Source organism: Mycteria americana, chromosome 6 (assembly GCF_035582795.1).
Source record: "Mycteria americana isolate JAX WOST 10 ecotype Jacksonville Zoo and Gardens chromosome 6, USCA_MyAme_1.0, whole genome shotgun sequence".
Lineage (NCBI taxonomy): Eukaryota > Metazoa > Chordata > Aves > Ciconiiformes > Ciconiidae > Mycteria > Mycteria americana.
Window position 1 is genome coordinate 8,777,902 of NC_134370.1, and position 18,364 is coordinate 8,796,265.

Here is an 18,364-nt window from a genome sequence, read left to right on the forward strand (position 1 = left end):
ATAGTTCCGTTTTAGTCCAGCTTACCAAGCATTAACGAGGTCAGATCAAATCTAGGTAAAATAGTTTAGCCTACGTCCTGTCAAAAAGAGAAGTGAATGTAACCCATGTGGCATTTTCAGAAGGTTATTGCAAGTTCTTGTGTGTTCCTTTCATCTTAAATTAAGTTCACAGAAAATAGATGGTGTCTTTTAGTTTCCTTTTGCTGGTGATGTGCAGGAAAATGAGTATTATCCACAAAGTGAGTGATGGGATGAACTTGGCGTTGTTTTTTGATAGCCTTAACAATAACGTTAAAAATTTAAATTATCTTAGAAAGCTTGATAGCACAGTGAAAAAGTAATTCCTCCAGTCAAACTGTAATCATGATGGGAGGCAATGTAAAAGCATAAATGAAAAAGGTCAAAGTTGTAATGAGGAACATGTCTTATTTTTAGAATTTTATCCAAAGAATTGGGAGATTTTTGACTTCGGAAAACACTGTACTCTAATTGGTATCAATGCGATGAATACCAGCTCTTTGGGTGACCAACTATTATGAAAGGGTATCAGGAAACTTGGATTTGTATCAGAGATTAGCTATGGCTGTATTCATAGAAGGGAAGTGTATTGCAGTCTTCAACAAACCAGCTGGATGCCTACTGGCATTTTAAAACAAAGAACTCTGATTCCATTGATGGTAATAGCAGTGGTGTCATTGATTTCAGTAGAAACAGAAGGTTCTTACTTCTGATATGAAATATGGGATCTTTTCATTGCACATAAGAATATTTTAAGCGGATTTTTTTGTATTTGCTTCTCTCTGTATCTTTTTTTTGTTGTTCTGTAATTATTTTCAAAGGCCATCTTTGTGTTTGCAGTAAAATGCTCTAGGTTGTCATGTTACATTTGGAAGCTGTAACATTTTGTGCTTAATGCAAAGCAAAATCTCAGCACTAGGAAAAGCTGAATAAGGTTTTCTTCATCGATGCAGCAGTTGCCAGCTAATAGCAATATGGTAAACCCTTCCTTTCCTGTTGTGCAAACATCATTAGCAAGCTTTGCTTGCAGCAAAATTATTATTGATGCTCAAAATGATATACAATATTTTGAATGAAAAATGATGTTTTAATTCCACTCTTTTATTGCCTGATGGCTACCCTATACCCATATTTCATGCAGTACATCCTTTTTATTTATTTATTTATTTTAATCCAGAGATATTGCCTTAATGGAAAATGAAGAATTTGGCCAAGATTTTGGTATGGCCAGCAACCTGACTGAGATCATAGCTACATATAGCAATTGCTCTCACCAGCTGCTGGGTGGCTGTAAATTCCAGAAAAATGGCCATCAGATACATGCGAGTATTTGATCTGTGAAAATGATCAGTATGTGCATGGTAAATTCAGTTAACGTGGATTTATTGGACCCATAAAGATCGGCTGCAATAGTGGCATTTTTAGTAGGTCTAATGCATCCTGACTTACCCTGTGCATCTGGTTCATCAGCCTACAAATAACTGTGAGGCTGAACGGATTTGGCATATGGAGCAGTGGATATGCGTTATACAAATCAAAAATCGTTATTGCAACTTTCCTTTTGAGGCAGGATGGTGTACTGCAGGCATTCTCAGCTGGGAGTTTGGGAGAGCCTGGAGAAGGGTGTGGTATCTAGGTCTTCCAGTGGGTCCTCAGGCTCAGCCAGAGGCTCGGATCTGCACAATGAATGGAGTTCATTGCATTGTACATTATGGATTGAAAACAATGATGTATTATTGTGAAAGCACTTCTTAAAATGCTACAGGTATGATCTGAAATAGGGAATAGTATTGATCCTGTTGTTAATTCAGAGAATCATGAGAAGAGTTGAATTAGCAAGTGTTGGGTTTGTGGCCGCTCTGGCAGGATAGAAATAGAAATGAACTTAAGATACGTTGATTGGAATAAAACATACACGCTAGTGTTCAGGCATGTTCCTACAGAGAGATGATATGATAGTGATGCTGCCTCTTTTCTGGTTTGCAAAACAGCTGTAGGAGATCCAGACCACGATGAGTCCCTTTCACTGTCACTTGGAAGTGAGGTCTGCAAAGGTTTGGAAAGTGCCCTTCTCTCCCAGCCAAGTCTTCTCTTTTGTAGGCATGACTCTACTGCAGAATGTGCCTGAAAAGGTCCATGTTGGGGTTTCTGATGCAGACTTGGGGCTTGGGCTTGATACCTTATTTTTTCTTTTTCTTCTTTTTTTTAAGTTTTTTCTTTTCCATACGCTAAACTGGTGATGAGAGGTATTCAGGAATTTCCCCCCTTCCCTGATCTGACTGCATTTCTGTGCTTTATGCTGTTGAGCAGCATATCTTGCTTCCTGAATTCTTGCTTTTACTTGTCTTGTTAAATTCTTACTTAGAGACAACGCACGCTTGCAAAAACTTTAGCTTATCTGTTGTCTGTGTTACTTGGGTTGCAGGGAACCTTCTGTTAGCAGAGGATCCACTGCTATGGCATGCCACTTCGCTGTTGAAATGAACAATTTCCCTAATATGTGAAGCAGAAAATTTTGCTGGTGCCTGGTGTAGCTGAATTATATAAAGCTAAGTATTTAATAAAAGCTGAATTTAATAGAAAAGAGAAGAGTTTGTGTAGCTGCTGAAAAAACCTTTTCTTTTAGTACCACCTTAATGACTTGTGACCGTGAGGTTTAGCAGTTATCTTTCCTAAAGCAGGTTTAAGCCTGCTGTCTTAAAACTGATTATCTGGGACCGTAGTGGTCCATGTCTGATACTTCCAGTGGTTCACTAAAACTCATTTATCCAGTCCTGAATAAGAATGTGTGGCAGGGGCTCCCAAATGTTCAGAACAGACTGATAGCCTTCCAGAGGAGATCAGCTTCCATTAACTGATCTTTCTAATTAAATAATGAGCTTGGTCCTGCTGTCTAGATCTGCTAGAAAATCAGATTCAGCTGAACATGCTGTCAGTGAAATGTTCACACTACATCAGCTAAGTTTTTAGAAATGCTGTGGACTTTGCTTTTACTCTGTATTCTGTGACACTTAAAGGTTAATCCTTCGTTGCATGTTGTCATCAGCTAAGTTGGAAATCTAGAATCTGGCTCATCATTTACTGAAAACCAGAAAAAGCTAAACTGATTACTTACTGCAGGAAACCACAGAAAATAAACTCTTGCCTGTGTTTAGATGAAAAGAAGAAATAATTTAAATTAACTCTGCTAAGCCAGCAATTGCAGCTAATATGATAATGAACATGATTCATTATTTATTCATAATTTACTGGTTAATCAGTATTTGCTGATCCCATAATTTCACCAGTTCTATAATTGTTTGGGGATTTGCAAATCAGATAGGACCCTTTGAATGTCAAAAAAAATGCTGAAAAAGAAGAGTCTTCTCTATTTTCCCTTCCTCTTCTGGTCACCTTGAAAATGCACACCGTGTTCTTTGGCAATTGCTTAGGTTAAGACTAAAGTCAGGAATTATAATGATGCTGTCAAATTCATTCTATACACATTTAGTTAAATTGTCCAAACCCCTGATATAGACAGTCATATATCAGGTTAATGTTCATATTAAATAATTTCTATTCAAGAAGTTTGCATCATATTTTGAAAAAGATTATTTTAAATATTGGTGTGAGTATTTGAAGACTTAGTTTAATTTGGATTCTAAATCAGATTCCTCCATTTATTTTGGTGTGTGAATTGTCAAGAATTAAGTGTTTATTTAACACATGCTGTTTAGCGATATGTTTTTTCATAGAATGTAGTTTGACACAAATAGAGATCCTTGGTAAACATGGGAGATAAAGGTGGAACTTGACCTATGTGGGACACTACTTGATTGTGTTTTTTCATCACAGAAGCCTTAGTAAGTCATCCTACTTTTAAGAACTGTTCCAAATACCATGGTACTACCCAGGACATCTTTTTAAATTGTTAAGAAGAGGAATTTACTGAGAAAGGTTAGGCATCCTTTTTTTTGTTGCATATTGCAAGTTGGATTCCTTGCAACCTGTTAGCCATCCTCTGGCTTGAAACAGGTGCTTTTTTCTTTCAGATCAGCCAATCGCAGTCCTTTAGAAATGAGAGATTTTTAAATATCCTGGAATATCCATGCATTTACCGCTCTTTGGAACACAGTTGTAAAAACTGGGACACGTGCACATTTTTTCCCCAAGCAAACACACACTCAACAAAATACTAAAGCTCCCACGTGGACAAGTATATTTTAACACCTTTCAGTTTCAATAGGGTAGATAGTATAATGTTACAAATTTCCTAATTTTGTTTGCTTTTAACAACTATTTCACTACTTGCTAGAAGAACTCTTGGTATTAAATCCAGGGTGACTGGCTTGCAAGCCGTTTTCTGTAAACGCCAACCTCTCTGATAAATTACTTTTTAACGTCCCAGTATTCTGAACTACACTCATTTATTTATTAGCTCTGTAAACTCTGGTAATGTCAGGGCCTCTTTTAACAGCTGAGTTACAATGTAACAATTATGGCTGCCCCAATTATTGCACATGATTAGTTCGTAGTCTCATGAAATGAGCTGCAATGTAATGCAACTGCTGCTTGTGCCAAAATGATAGCAACTCTACAGAATCGCTGTAACAGAATGTTTTGGGTAAAATTTGAGTTTGCTACTTTAGAGGTTGTAACATTGCCTTCAGTGCATTTCCTCTCGATCCAACAAAACTCTAGGCTGGTGGCGTGTAGGACTCATTGTAGAATTATTTTGTTTAGCTGGGTATTTGCAGGAGCAGCAGTGAATACAGTGCAGAATGGTCATGGGTTTGAAAGGATTTTTTTTTTTCCTCTGGTCAAAAGATACTGATAAATCACCAAGAGTGTAACCTTGCAGCAGAGTTGAGCAGTTGATGAGAATTAGAAAAAGTTAGCCCTTCCACAAATCCAGCCTTTATGCCTAAGTTTTCAAGAGCATTCTGAAACTGAAATAGACAATTCATTTTAAAGATTTTTGATGAAAATATCTAAGTCCCTTTTCTGTTTTAAGCAGTATTTTCTATGGGTAACTAAGACAGAACTCTGATCTCTGCTTAACATTTTTATTTGTTAGCAAATATTTTTATACTTGTGGATACAGTGAGTGTCCTTGTATGTGTTTTATACCTGTGGATTATCACAAGTTAATTGGGTTGAATAAATTCTCGATAGAACACCACCCAAGTTAGTACAGTTTCATTGGATGAATATGAATATTGCACTGGTTATTTAATCACTGCTCTCCGAGAGACGAAAAAATGTGTATACTGTCGCACAGGATTTTCTGAGTTGCATATAGAGCTATAAATAACTTCTCAAGGTACACCCAGGCTGATAACTGAAGACAGGCTGGAAAATAGATTGCTGAAACATGAGTGCTGAGACAGGTAATGAAAAGAATTAATAACAAAGAGAAACACTTGAAAACATACAGATAGTGATTTGATGTCTACGTTTTTGTGCTCCAAAGCCAGCATCCTAAGCGGGGGAAATGTACCAGTTTCCAAAGATGTTGAGTCAGTATTGCGATGTCCTGGTCTGCTCAGGAAGTAGTGGTTCTGGTCCGGTCAGGAACAACAGCAGGATGCAAGGAACCTGTTTTGTTACTAATTCCTTTTTTTTCCTGTGCTGAAATATTGTTCTTCAATTCTACAAAAAATGCCATGGTGATGGTACAAAAATTAATCTGTTTTGAAAAGAGGAAGAAATTGCATAAAGGAGGCTGATAACAGCATCTGAGGCTGATAACAGCATCTGATCCAAATATATCTTAACGAACCGAGCAGATTCTGTGCTTGTCACATTTGACCTGTGGCTTTTTGTACTTTACCACAAGAGGAGTAACATAATATATTTTTTAAGAACTTGTATAGGAAATGTGAATATTTTGCTTCTGCAAATGCTTCTGAAGATCAGGCTGAATGTGCATATTGAACAGAAATAAACGTGACAAGAGCAATATTAAGATTTGGAGGAAGATTTTTTTTCCTGTGGGCAGATTAATCCATAGTTGCCTACTGCAGAGTTTTTGCATCTTCCCTGGGAAACAACATGTACTTGATTACCAGGAACAACAGGATTCTTCATTAAGTAGTTCTAAGGCCTTTTCTTGGAGAGCAGCTCCTGTGTCATTTTAGAATAATGCTCTGACTTGTCAGTCATGTCTAGGAATTACATGCTATACATAAATATGCATTTTATTGTATGATACATCCAAGCAGGTCATAAAAATATGTTTAAATGTATTATCTACTATTTATTATGGTTATTAATCTTTAGAGAGTTATTAAATAATTCTGCTTTACATCTGATTAGCTTGCATTCTGCAGAAGAGAATTCAGTAAATTCAAGGCTTAAATTTGGGGGCAAAGGGGTATGAGCATGGACAGGGTGTGTGGCAGCTTTTCTACATTCCATTTTGATAAACTATTGCAGTTTTTGTAAGAGAATATATTATATATAAATCCATCTGAGTCATCAGTGCTTAATTATTTTAATAAGCCATTTCCTTTTCTATCATAAATCGGGTAAATATAAGAAGGAAAAATACAAATAGTGCATTACAGTATTTGTAACTCATTTGGTATGTTCCTTTAAATGAAATTTCAGTATTCTATGCAGGGTAGAAATATTTCTTTGATGATTTGTTAATAATACTTTCCTTTTTTCCAGCTGGATTCTGTCCTGCAGTAATATTAACAGCTGCAAGATGTTTCAGTGCAGAATGTATTGAAGAATAAAAACAGAGACAGTATTGGGAAAGTTTCAGAATAAAGGTTCACGATGGAATAATTGCAACTTATTCCTACTGCGTTGTCAAATTGATACCAACTCTTCTTTTTCTCTTAAAATGAGTCTGTCTTTTTTCATCTCTCAACTTGTGTTTAGTTTCTGCATTCACACATTTAAATCTTAGGCCATTAATGTGAGTGTATAGTGTTCAAGCTGCTCGTATCGACTATGACTTCTGAATGTATTTAGGAAGACTTTTAAAATTATACATGATAATGTAATAGGCAAAAGAATGGACGTTAGTCATTAAGGTCAGACAAACATTTTAAAACCAAAACTGCAGTTGTTGTGTCTTAGCATGTTGTAAGGGCAAAAAATATATTTCATGTGGCGGCTGTGGAATTTGCTTTCTTTTTTAGCAGATTTGTTAACAACAGGAAAATAGTGTAGCAGTATGGAAAGCAACTGTCCTATCTTACTCATTCTGCTTACTGCCACTGAAGAATTTTTGTTTCCTTTCAGATGCAGTTTCCACATCTGCTTACTCATCGCCAGCCAAAAGTTTGGGAGACCCTGGAATAACTCCACTGTCTCCATCACACATTGTGGTAAGAAATGTACTCTTAACATACTGTATGTTGACATTACTTTCTCTTGCCTGTTCGGTGGGACGTAATTTCTTTAGAAAGTTGTCATTTCCTCACATAGTGATCCCTTTTATGCTATCCATAGTCTTAAGTGAAATCCTGGTCACACTGGAGTTGGTGGCAGAGCTCTCATTCATTTCATTGGGGTCCTGGTTTTGCTTTTTTTTTTTTGTCTACTTGCTGAGCTGATAGATTTGTTCCTGCATGTTTTTATATCAAATGCAGGGGCTTCTTGATCCTCAGGGTTCCCAAGTTCTGTCCCTGTCTTATGACTGATTTGTTTAGGCAGCCCCTGAAACGTCTCATTCTGTTCAGTAAAAAAGAAGGATATATATGATATTTAACAGTAAAATCTGAATTCTCAGTGAAAAGAATGTCCTCCAACATAGAGAGAGAGAGGAGCTCAAAATAGAACTGTTTTAGTTTCTTAAGGAAAATAGCCCCTTCTGTAAGCTTTTAGAAGCAAGCAAATGTCTTGTAAAAGTAGTGTGTTTTAATCTCTTACACATCATGTTCCTTTTGCTGACAAATTCCCATTAAAACTAAGTCCCACCTGTTTTTAAGATCATCTGCATCATCTGGAGCACAGTGTATGCACAGCGTATTTCTTGATGTTGCAAGGGATCATGTTCAGAACACATTGCTACCCTTGTCAGATTGCTTCCTTAGCTTTCTGAATCACATTCAGAGTTGTATGGTATTCCTCTTCAGGATTTCAGAGTTCTCTCTCATAAACTTTTGCTTTTATTCCCTTCTTTCTCCATATAGTCTAGAACTTCCCCCTTTTACTTCTGTCATACTGATGAATTTATATCCTCTTTCAGTTAGATTTGCTCCTTAAACTCTTTGAGGAAGACATATAAATAACATATTGCTTTAGTTGAAAAGATTTATTAGGAAAATCCAAACAAGTCTTTCATTATTTGAGACTGAACCTTATTTCTCTCATTTCTCCATTTTAAAGTAGCAGGCCTATGGGATGGTCTTGGAAAATGTAGAGGTACAATAGAAAGGTGCTGGAAGTAGCAGGCATGGAGATAATGGAGATATGTGAGGAAGATGGTGGAACACTGTTCATAGAGTGAGGACATTTGGCAGTTCCTCTGTTAAAGATAACAATTGCTTCAGAATGTTACTGAGGGTACAGGCTGAGCAGCAGTGGTGGAGGATACAGACATGACCTGTATAGTAACAGGTCAACAGATCTGTTCCACGGTGATTTTGCCAAAATGATGTGTATGCAGATAGGTGTATTACCCTCCTTCACTATCTACCTGCCTGTAGCACATAGCCCTGGTACCAGTGTTTCCAGTTTGTTCTCTTCCTTTCTTCCTAAGCTGTTAGTTAGCTCGACTGTCTTGCTGTCTTTCGCTTGTCAACAGCTTGACTGTTACTTAGCTGTCTTGCTAGTGCTTTAGCCACCATCAGCATGTGAACAGTAGTTCCTTGCTGTTCATTACTTATTGCTCCTTCATATAGGATTTATGATAGGCAACAGCATACTGGCGAGTGGTACAATTCCTTGCTTATTCGTATCGTGCTTTATATCACCTCATTATGATTTGGGCCATAACCCTTCCACCTCTTCTAGTTAATGTTCCCACGTTGCCCTTGACTGTGCTTTTCTGGGATTGCAGAATTACAGGTAAAAGGCAGGGAGGAGGATTCCAATTCCCTATAAGCAGTTGAACAGCTTTCCGCATTCTAGCACAGGCAGGAGGAAAGAATGCATATAGTGCTTACAAAATAAGTGTTATGTAAATTCCTCATAAATAAATAATTATTGTGGGATATAAAGCTTATTGCTATATTTTGTTCTCCACTAGTTCTGAATGGTAGTAGTACCTCATGTTCAAGGTTATGACATAGGTAACTCCTAAAACCACCAAATAAGTCCCAAATATACCACATTGAGGGTTATAAACATATTCTTCAGCTGATCAATTTAAGAAAAAAAAAAACCAGCCCCAAAAACAATAACCTAGTGTTTACACATAAGTTTTAATGATACAGGATAATAGCTATTCCAAGAAATGGGTATGAAGGAAACTCTTGATTCAGAAGGTTAGGTTTAAAAGGCTCCAGCAAATATATTGAGTTGTATATTGAATTTCCACTTCCAATGGAATGTGCAGCTTTCTGATACCAACTTTGGTCAGAAATGCAGCTTTAGGGAAGTCCTTATTTCCACTGAAGAGATAAGCATGTCTCAGGGAGCAGAAATACTGAAGGGTAAGACGGGTTACAATTATTCTAATCAGTGACTCAGTGTCTGTTTTGCTTCTGCTATTTAACAGAAGGACTCTGATGCAGATGATGCTGTAGAACAGTTATTTCTTGTTGTTGTGGCTATTGATTTTGGCACAACATCCAGTGGCTACGCCTACAGCTTCACGAAGGAACCAGAATGTATTCATGTAATGAGGTAAGGGCTGCAATGCAGCATTTAGTTTTCGATCATGATAACATGGATTGCAGTAGCTACAGATACTTTCTACAGGAGCCTGAAGTGTCTAGATTTGTCTAGTGTTGCCACAGTATACACCTTCCTCATGGTTATAGCTTTTTGTTACAACTTACTGTATTCTAATTTGCTTTAATAATCAATGTGAACACCTCTTCTCTCTGCTATTTTGCTGAGTTTACAAGATGACATGAGTAAAAGGAGGGATCAGTGAGTATTCAGAATTGTTCAGGGAGCAGTGATAATTATTAAGTCAGGCTGCCCTTATCTCAGAGATTGAGAGAAACTACACATTTATTAAGGGTCATGGCATTTCCCAGGAGCTGCCCATCCCCTGAAATCATGCTTGTATACAGTTGTGTGTACAACACTTAAGTTACTTGCACCCAGAAACTGGTAGTTCGTTTGGCTGATTTAAGCTTTTTAGCATTAAATTTGAATCAAATCTCTGATAATGAACTAGCGATACTGGGAAGTAAGCAATCAAAAGGCATGAATGTGAAAATTGAGGTTTGATGTGAAATCTGTTCTGTATTATGTGTGTGTAAGGGACAGACTTTAGATGCTGTTATGTAGGGGGTTTTATTTTTTTATTTCTTGATTAAACCAACACAATATAAATCTCTGCATATAAATCTAATGCAATCACAAATGCAAAACTGTTACGGCAGGCACTTGAAAGGATTGCCCTACAAGCCATTTTTATAGTGTATTTTTATTTTTTAAAGATTTTTTTATAACTAAAACCCTATGCAATTCTTATTAAAGTATCTTTAAAATGACTATATTGTAACAAGACCAAGATACAGATAATTTCAGACATAAACAAGGTATGTATGAAAAGCTTAGCCATAGAAGCTCTTCTAAACAAGGCTGCTCTTACAGCAATAGGTAACGTACTGTTTGTAGCACTGTAATACTGAGAACGAAAGGACAAAAAGACTAACTTGCTGTAGTGCAGTGTGATATACTGTAATTTTTCTAATCAAAGATGCTAGCTGAATGCAGTGCTCTCAATCTCAGCAGACAGTATTGATTGTGCAGTCAGCCTGCATAGTTGGTTTGTATACGGTTGCAAAAGTATTTCAGAGATCTAATGCAACAGGGTGATATGAAATACTGTCTAAAGGGACAGAAATTTTGGAATGGTATTAGGCCATCCAGTTACAAAGGCACCTACCATTTTCAGTACAGACAAGTAATACTTCAAGGCCTTTTCTGCATCCCATCCACCTATTGCTCAGTGAACAGCACGGGAAGCTGCATGAGGCTAGAAGTCAAAGGACAGGCCATGTGTTGCTGTCTCAGACAGGTTACAGGGTTGTGGAGTCAGAAGCCATGTTATCAATTCCTGTTCTCTTTTGACAGCAAATAATTAACCAAATTTCTTAAAGAAGTTGGATGAAATGAGGGAAGACACCTCTGAAGCTGTACCTGAGCAAACCTAAATCCTATATACTGTGTTATTCCTATAATCTCTCTGGAGATTTTACTATGTGAAATCCCTACTGGTTTTAGGGACATCCTTTGAGCCCTTTGGACTCAAAATGTTACCTCAGGACCTGATTTTGCCATTGGGTTCACACTGCACTGCAGTAAATTACAGACTAGATTCTCCTTCCAGGGTACTAGACTTCCTGCTGTAGATCACTGAGACACTGAAATCTGGGTGCTGTGTGGCTAGCTGAGAGTATGTTCCAAATCTTAAATGTCATTTTACTTCTTATGGTTCAAAACACCATAATTTATTCCTTGTGCAATAATGGTAGCGTGATTGTGATTTCAGACCTGTGTAGATATTATATGAGATCCTGAAGTAAAATGAAATTAAATAAATTAATTCATCTGTTTTCAGTGAGAAGGGAGGAACGTATTTTGGGCGGGGGGGAAATGTATTCAGATTTCCAACAGGTATTTCAAACAATGGAAAATATTTTAATACCAAGAATGATTTCTCCCCTCCCCCCCCCAAATAAATATTGCTGGCAGGGAAGGATTTTGAGGAAGATATAGCTGAAACTGAATTATGAAATAATGTATATAATATTTATATATAAATGCACATGGAATAATGAAATTCAATGAAAAGAATGGTATAGGTATCAAAATAAGGCTTAGGTAGTTCAGAAGGTATTAAGAAGTTTGAACTCTGTATATAATGAGGCTTACATGTAGGATAATTTACAAGTATTTCAGCAGAGTAAATGTACCTTCCCACCCGCACTCGAGAATGTTTACATTAAAATAAAGCATACCAATGATGCATGGTCCTCTTTGCTTCCTAACATTTTTTCCACCTTCCCTCCTTAGTGTTGATCCTTTCCAGACGTTTAGAATTCTGACTGGCTTTTAACAAAGCTGCTTTTCTGTAAATGTCTCAATGAAGGGCAAGATGGGTTTATTTAGAAGGTCCTACTTCAGAAAATAGTGAACACACAGGGCTTTAGTACCCAGTTTGAGTGTAGTGTCAGCAAAGTTGTGATTCTAGTTGTGTAATTAGTAGGCAAACAAAGTCATGGTTTTGACTGTGTATGTTTATTTGCTGTGATGCCCAGTACTTAAAAAAAGTGAATTTATAGGCATTGACCTAACAAAGTTCTTTAAGCATATACTTAGCTTTAAATGTATGAGTAGCCTCACTCACTTCAGTAGACTAAAGCATGTGTTTGGAGTTGGGCGTGTGCTTCTAGATGATTGATGAATGACTTTACCTTGGTTGCATAACAGTAGTTACTGCTTTATCAATTTTAGGTAATATTTCACACCTGTCAGCTCTTACCGGTTCCCCATGGCTTCTGTAAAGATAGTTGTGGATCTTGGATCCTCACTTCAGGATCTCGTTGCAGAGTAGAAATACATGTTACAATGAGTGCTATTTTCTGCATAGCTTGAGACTGTGAGTAAATGCATATGAACAGCTTTGCCATGAGTTCAGCAAGCACTTCAGCGGGCAGGGCAGTGCCAGAGCCGTAATGAAAGACAGTTTGGTGCGGTAGAATGAGTTAATAACATCTCCTTTGAAGGGAATACATGAGGTGTTACACAGTTTTGAAAAACTCCTATTGATTGATGTGCACTTACTTGAAATTATAAATGTTTTGGATGCTGGTTAAATAGCAACAAACTGAATGTAAGTATTTCACCAGTGGAGAAAAAATAAATGGAAAAATGCATGTGATTATGAAACAAATTGCAGCCTGTCTTTGGAAGGAGGGAGAATGTGGTCTTTTTTCAGTGTAACTTTACTTCAACCTTCAGGTTGTTCCTTTTCCGTCTCTTCCATGTTTGATTGTAATTCTTGGCAGACACATGCCTGCCTTTCTCTTGCATACACACTCCCGGCAGCGTTTGGCTACGTTTTGATGACCCCACTGGTTCATTTCCTTGACTGTTATGCAGCAGCTCTGGATCAAATTCTCATCACTCTGCATGGATCACTCTCTTTGCTCTGTCTGGTAGCCAGATTCATGTGTAAGGAAGGGCATTTCTCTAACCTTAGTATAACCTTGTGATCCTTTCCACAGTAACTTTCCTCTTATTTCTATTTTTGCTTTTAATATACAGTCACATCCTCTGTGGCTATAAATAGGTCTATGCTCCTCTGTTGAGCTGCTCCACTTTATATCAGCCTAGGAACTGGTCTCATATGTCTGAGTTTAGGCAGAAATCTGCCTTGGCTTCTGCTTGAATAGATTTTTAGCTCTGACCCTGCTTTGAGAAAATATCCACCACATGCATTTATTTAGGGATTATTTAGGTTGGAATTATTTAGAATTATTTACACTGGAAAAGACCCTTAAGTTCATCGAGTCCAACCATTAACCTAACAGTACTACTACCATTTAGAGAGTACTGCTGGCTTGTATTAGGCCATGCTCTTACTAGGCATTTCCATTTTTTTCCCCTAAGAGCAGCATTATTACCATCATTTTGCCTGTATTGAGACCATGAAAGAAAACTGCAAACGAAGGTGTTGAAATCCTAGCCCTACTGACTAGAAACCTCCGCTAACTGGAGCGAGACTAGGGTTCCACCTGAGAGTGTCCCAGTGGGGAGTTACCATGCACATGCCTTTGTCTGCAGCTGCTTCTCTCTGGAAAAGATGGCACACAGGAATATTTTTAAAGCTCTGATTGCAAATGGTAAAGTCTTGTGTTTCCTTATTGCTCTTTCTGTGACTGAACGGTAATACAGGCTGAGAACTTTAGAACTTGCTGAGCAATTACCGTGTCTAGTTTCCGTTAGAAACACATCAGGAAGTGAACATCCAATTCTCTAGGTGGCTTTGAAAATTTCAGCCCATACCACTGAGCATCAATTTGTCTTCATTTAAACTGCACCTTAAGTGTACTTATTCCGGAAAGAGAAAATGTGCCTAGCCGTAATGAAAAATAAAGTATTGTTATTAGCCACATCCTATTTATGGAATTTCCTACCGGTGACTCAGAATGAATCATTAATGATTCCAAGCAAAAATGATACCAGTCTCTCTCCTCTGTTCTTGCAGCAGGTGTGTGGGATTTAACGTTCTGGTGAAATAGGCAGTGTTTTCCATTCATGGGCTGTGGGATCCCAACTTCTTCATATTGGAACCATGTGTTTGCTGTAACACCTACTCAAAGACTTTGGAGTTGACCAAGTACATTTCTAGCAGCAGGTTAGAAGGAATGACCTGGAGCACAGCCCTTGCCAGCTGATAATAGCTTAGGGACTGAGCAGTGGGACTAAGGGGATTTAGGAAAGTTTTTTCCAAGTGGATGAAGATGGAAATCATTCCGCTTCTCATCATGCTGTTTCTGCTTTCAGAGCAGTGGAATTGCCCTCTATGCTGAAGTAAATTCATAGACATGTGGTGATTCCCTGCCATTGCTGCTGCAAAAAGGGGCAGATTTTGCTGTGTTTGATTTAGTTGAATTGTCTGAAGGGTTCCCAGCACTCTAGAAGATCCTGTTTGGTGTTGCTTTGGCAAGTATTAACCCCTTAGGTTGAAATTCTCCATGTCAGTTGTCTGCCTTGGTCTGGAGGCCAATTAATTTTCAATTGGTTCAACTGTTTCTGAGAGTGAAACGGAAAATAAGATTTTTTTCCTACATAATCTTCCTATGTCACGTAAACAAGTACCACAGAACAAGGCAATCTTTCTGTGCTTCAGAACAAGGACTTTGGCAGTAGTATATTATGGAAGTGTGTCTTACTATCTTTAGAAAAAAACAATCAACATGTGTTTTAATAATGAATGCAGTTGCCTGTGTGATCTTAACTTGGCTCCTGTTTGAGCTGCATTACGATTATGCCTGATAGCATAAAGCAGATTTTCCACTGATGCTTTTTTAAGAAAATGTTGTCTGGTAAGCGTTTGTTTCCCATGCTGAAAGTACGTATATATGGGGCGAGGGGGAACAGTAATGTGAGTTTCTTGTTCTTCCATTCTTTTTTTTGTGATGGGGAAGCGAGCAGAAGACAAGAATGCTCACAGCTGTCTCCGTGGTACAACTTTCTACTGTCTGACCTTGTTGGCCCCCCATGCCTCCCCAATTCCTGCTGCATTTAATGGTTGTTCACATATTCGATATTCTTACTTATTTCCTTACCCATTCTGTGAAAGAAGCCTTGTGTTGCTTTCGCCTTAATACTTTTGTGCTTCTTGGGTCTTCCTGAAGGTACCTTCACAATCTTGATAAGATAGGATAGTTTTTTTCACTGTTTTAATGGATGGTGGTGAGGGAAATGTTTTGGTACCTATAAGATACTTGGGGGTTGGGGGAGTCTGCTTTATTTTTGTCAGACTAAAATTTTTACAGCATTTTGGGCATTTAAAACACAAAATCCATCAACTTCAGGTGAGTAGAGAGTGCAACACAGAGAGCTCAACATCTGCAGACATGTCTTCAGGGTTTTAGGTGTCCAGGAAATTAGGCACGTGAAGAGGTGTTGGTTGAACTGGCTTGTCTTGCTTCACAGAGCATTCTGTGACAGAAACAGGGATTTAGTCGACTTCTCCTCAGTGGTGTTCAGCTGACTTAAACAGGTCCCTATTTCAAAATGGGGAAAAATATCCCATACAAGTAAACATGCACAAAGTCTGATTGACAATTGGGTAGGCCATTTTGAGGATTTGGGTTTTCATTTGTAGTGTTCTTGGATAATTACTTGATTTTTTTTTTTCCTTACAATATTTATCACACATGTATGTTTAGTTTGAAAATGTAAGTGTAATATTGTTTCCTTGTTAATTGTGTGTGGCTTACTTTAAGCAACTTGTGTTCTTATCAAAGACAGAATATGATTATGTCCTTAAAAATTATACAACTAACTGCAAAATTTATTGAATTGTCTGAAATTAAAATTACAGTCCTCTTTTCTTGGATGTGAATAAAACCACTTGGTTTTGGCATTATAAGGATTGCAATTTGTCTTTGGAGGGGAAAGCAGTCTGTTCAGTCTGCCACCAGGTTGTTTTTCTCACGATATACTATTTTTTCCGCTGCTCTAAACATTAGTATCACTTACTGAAGCTGTTTCACTTGTTGGGTAGACGATGGGAAGGTGGAGATCCAGGCGTATCCAATCAGAAGACACCAACTACTATCCTCCTAACACCAGAGAGAAAGTTTCACAGCTTTGGGTATGCAGCAAGAGACTTCTACCATGACTTGGATCCCACTGAATCAAAGCACTGGTTGTATTTTGAAAAGTTTAAGATGAAGCTACATACCACCGGTGTAAGTAATCAGCTCTCTTGGATAATTGTGCATTTGCTACTCAAATCATCTTCCTGTGGACAGTGCTAGATTTTGCCTAAAGATTGTGAACTACATGTGAAGCAGCTCTGTTTCTAAGTTTAGAGAGTAAATAAACTAAATTAAACTTTTCAGTTAACATTATGATTCATTTTGCTTCTCACTCCATTTGGCAAGTGTGTTTTGCCAGCCTTCTTTCTAGATCTGAGAAGTTCAATATCTGCTTTGCTTAGATCTTCATGTCCTAATTTTCCTGGGTGAAATTCATAGCTGTCTAGGGAGTCTCCGTGAGGTCGGTTTGTTCTATAAATTTGCTCAGAAAGCAGTAGTAGAATATAAGAGCCGTACTGAACTCTAGTGCAGAGAAGCAAATTTACCCAGAGTTCATTGTCAAAACTGCAAGTGTAAATCATGCTGTTAATTTGACGTTATTCCTACTGATTATATTTTTGTCTTTAAACTAAGCCATTCCAGAGTTTTGGGACTTGGCCAGTACTTTCTGTATTGAGGTGTTTTCTGGTTTCATGTGTTGGTGAGAAGCCAAAAATCTATGCTTTTAACTCTTAACTTGGATTACATATCTTGCATGTGCAGCTTTGTTGCAATTAATTACAAATGCATTTGTTGTAATTATTTAATGTTTGGTCCATATTTCTCTCTCTGCCTGCAGTTATTTGTAGACATGATAGGTGTTTAAAAACAAAGTCTAAAATAAGCAGCAAATGTCATGCTCCAGGAAATTCAAGTGATGAGTTAGATCCTCTTCAGAACAATTTTGTCACTTTTTCCTAGGCAGGTGGATAAAGAAGAATTCCCTTTCCTCAAGCAGTGGGAATTAATTTCATGTTTACCTTTTTCTTTTAATAACTTCCAGTTATTTTCTTTCATGTAGAATCTTACCATGGAGACAGATCTGACAGCTGCAAATGGCAAAAAAGTCAAAGCACTTGAGATATTTGCTTATGCTCTGCAATTCTTTAAGGAACAGGCATTAAAGGTAGGGTAATGCTTCCTTATCTAGATTTTCTGTATTTATAACTGGTATAAATGTGAGCTTAACACTACTAACCTTGCCAGGCTTTGACCTCAGTAGTATTTGATATAAACAAAGCAAGGCAGCTGTAGAAACTCTAGGCAGGCTGTGGACTCTGGAGAGCTCACAGTAGCCTGAAGTGATTTCCCCTTGCACAGGGGAAGCTTGATTCAAAAATAGTAAGTGTATCACTGTAATGCAGAGTTCTGAATATCTTCTTACTGGCTTAAATATTTTCTACTGCTTTTTTAATGAAAAAATGTTGATTTGAAAAGAAAATTTGAAAGTGCAGGAGCTGAAGCTCAGGAATTAAATTTGAAACTGGGTCCTGCCCTCGTCCTCTTCTGCTGCTGGGATGATGGATTGTTCTGTGTTCATACAAGGTTCTCTCTCATGGTAAGGAGCTGGCACTGTGAAACACAATAGGATGGGCACCTACTGATGTCTCCTGCCCCAACCTGACTATGTCTTCACTGATTAAGGAAAGAGAAGTCAGATGAGCTGGATTTATTTTGTAATAGAAAGATTATTAAAAGCTCATTTATAATTTGGTTACTTGAATCTCACTGTAAGTCTATACAAAGATGACCTGCTGAGGTGTACAAGCTGACTAACTTGGTGGAAATAGTGTAATTATGCCCGTGCAATGATCTGTAAAGGCCACTTGATTGCACTGAGAGGTTCACTATATTACCCTACATGGAATTCTGCACCAGCACAGATATATAGCCTCCATTACGCAAACCAA

General features: G+C 37.7%; 1 protein-coding gene across 5 annotated transcripts in view; it reads left to right on the forward strand.

Moving 5' to 3' along the window:
* HSPA12A (heat shock protein family A (Hsp70) member 12A) overlaps positions 1-18,364 on the forward strand; it is a 109,046-nt gene that overhangs the window by 55,055 nt on the left and 35,627 nt on the right. For 2 of the 5 annotated variants that reach the window (XM_075504469.1, XM_075504471.1), the window contains 4 exons: positions 7,255-7,340; positions 9,677-9,804; positions 16,379-16,565; positions 17,476-17,580. In XM_075504469.1, the coding sequence (XP_075360584.1) occupies positions 7,255-7,340; positions 9,677-9,804; positions 16,379-16,565; positions 17,476-17,580 (506 nt within the window). Of the gene's footprint in view, positions 1-2,009; positions 2,073-5,050; positions 5,388-6,672; positions 6,777-7,254; positions 7,341-9,676; positions 9,805-16,343; positions 16,566-17,475; positions 17,581-18,364 lie in introns of those variants that run through there. The other 3 variants (XM_075504470.1, XM_075504472.1, XM_075504473.1) reach the window with 3 other exon arrangements.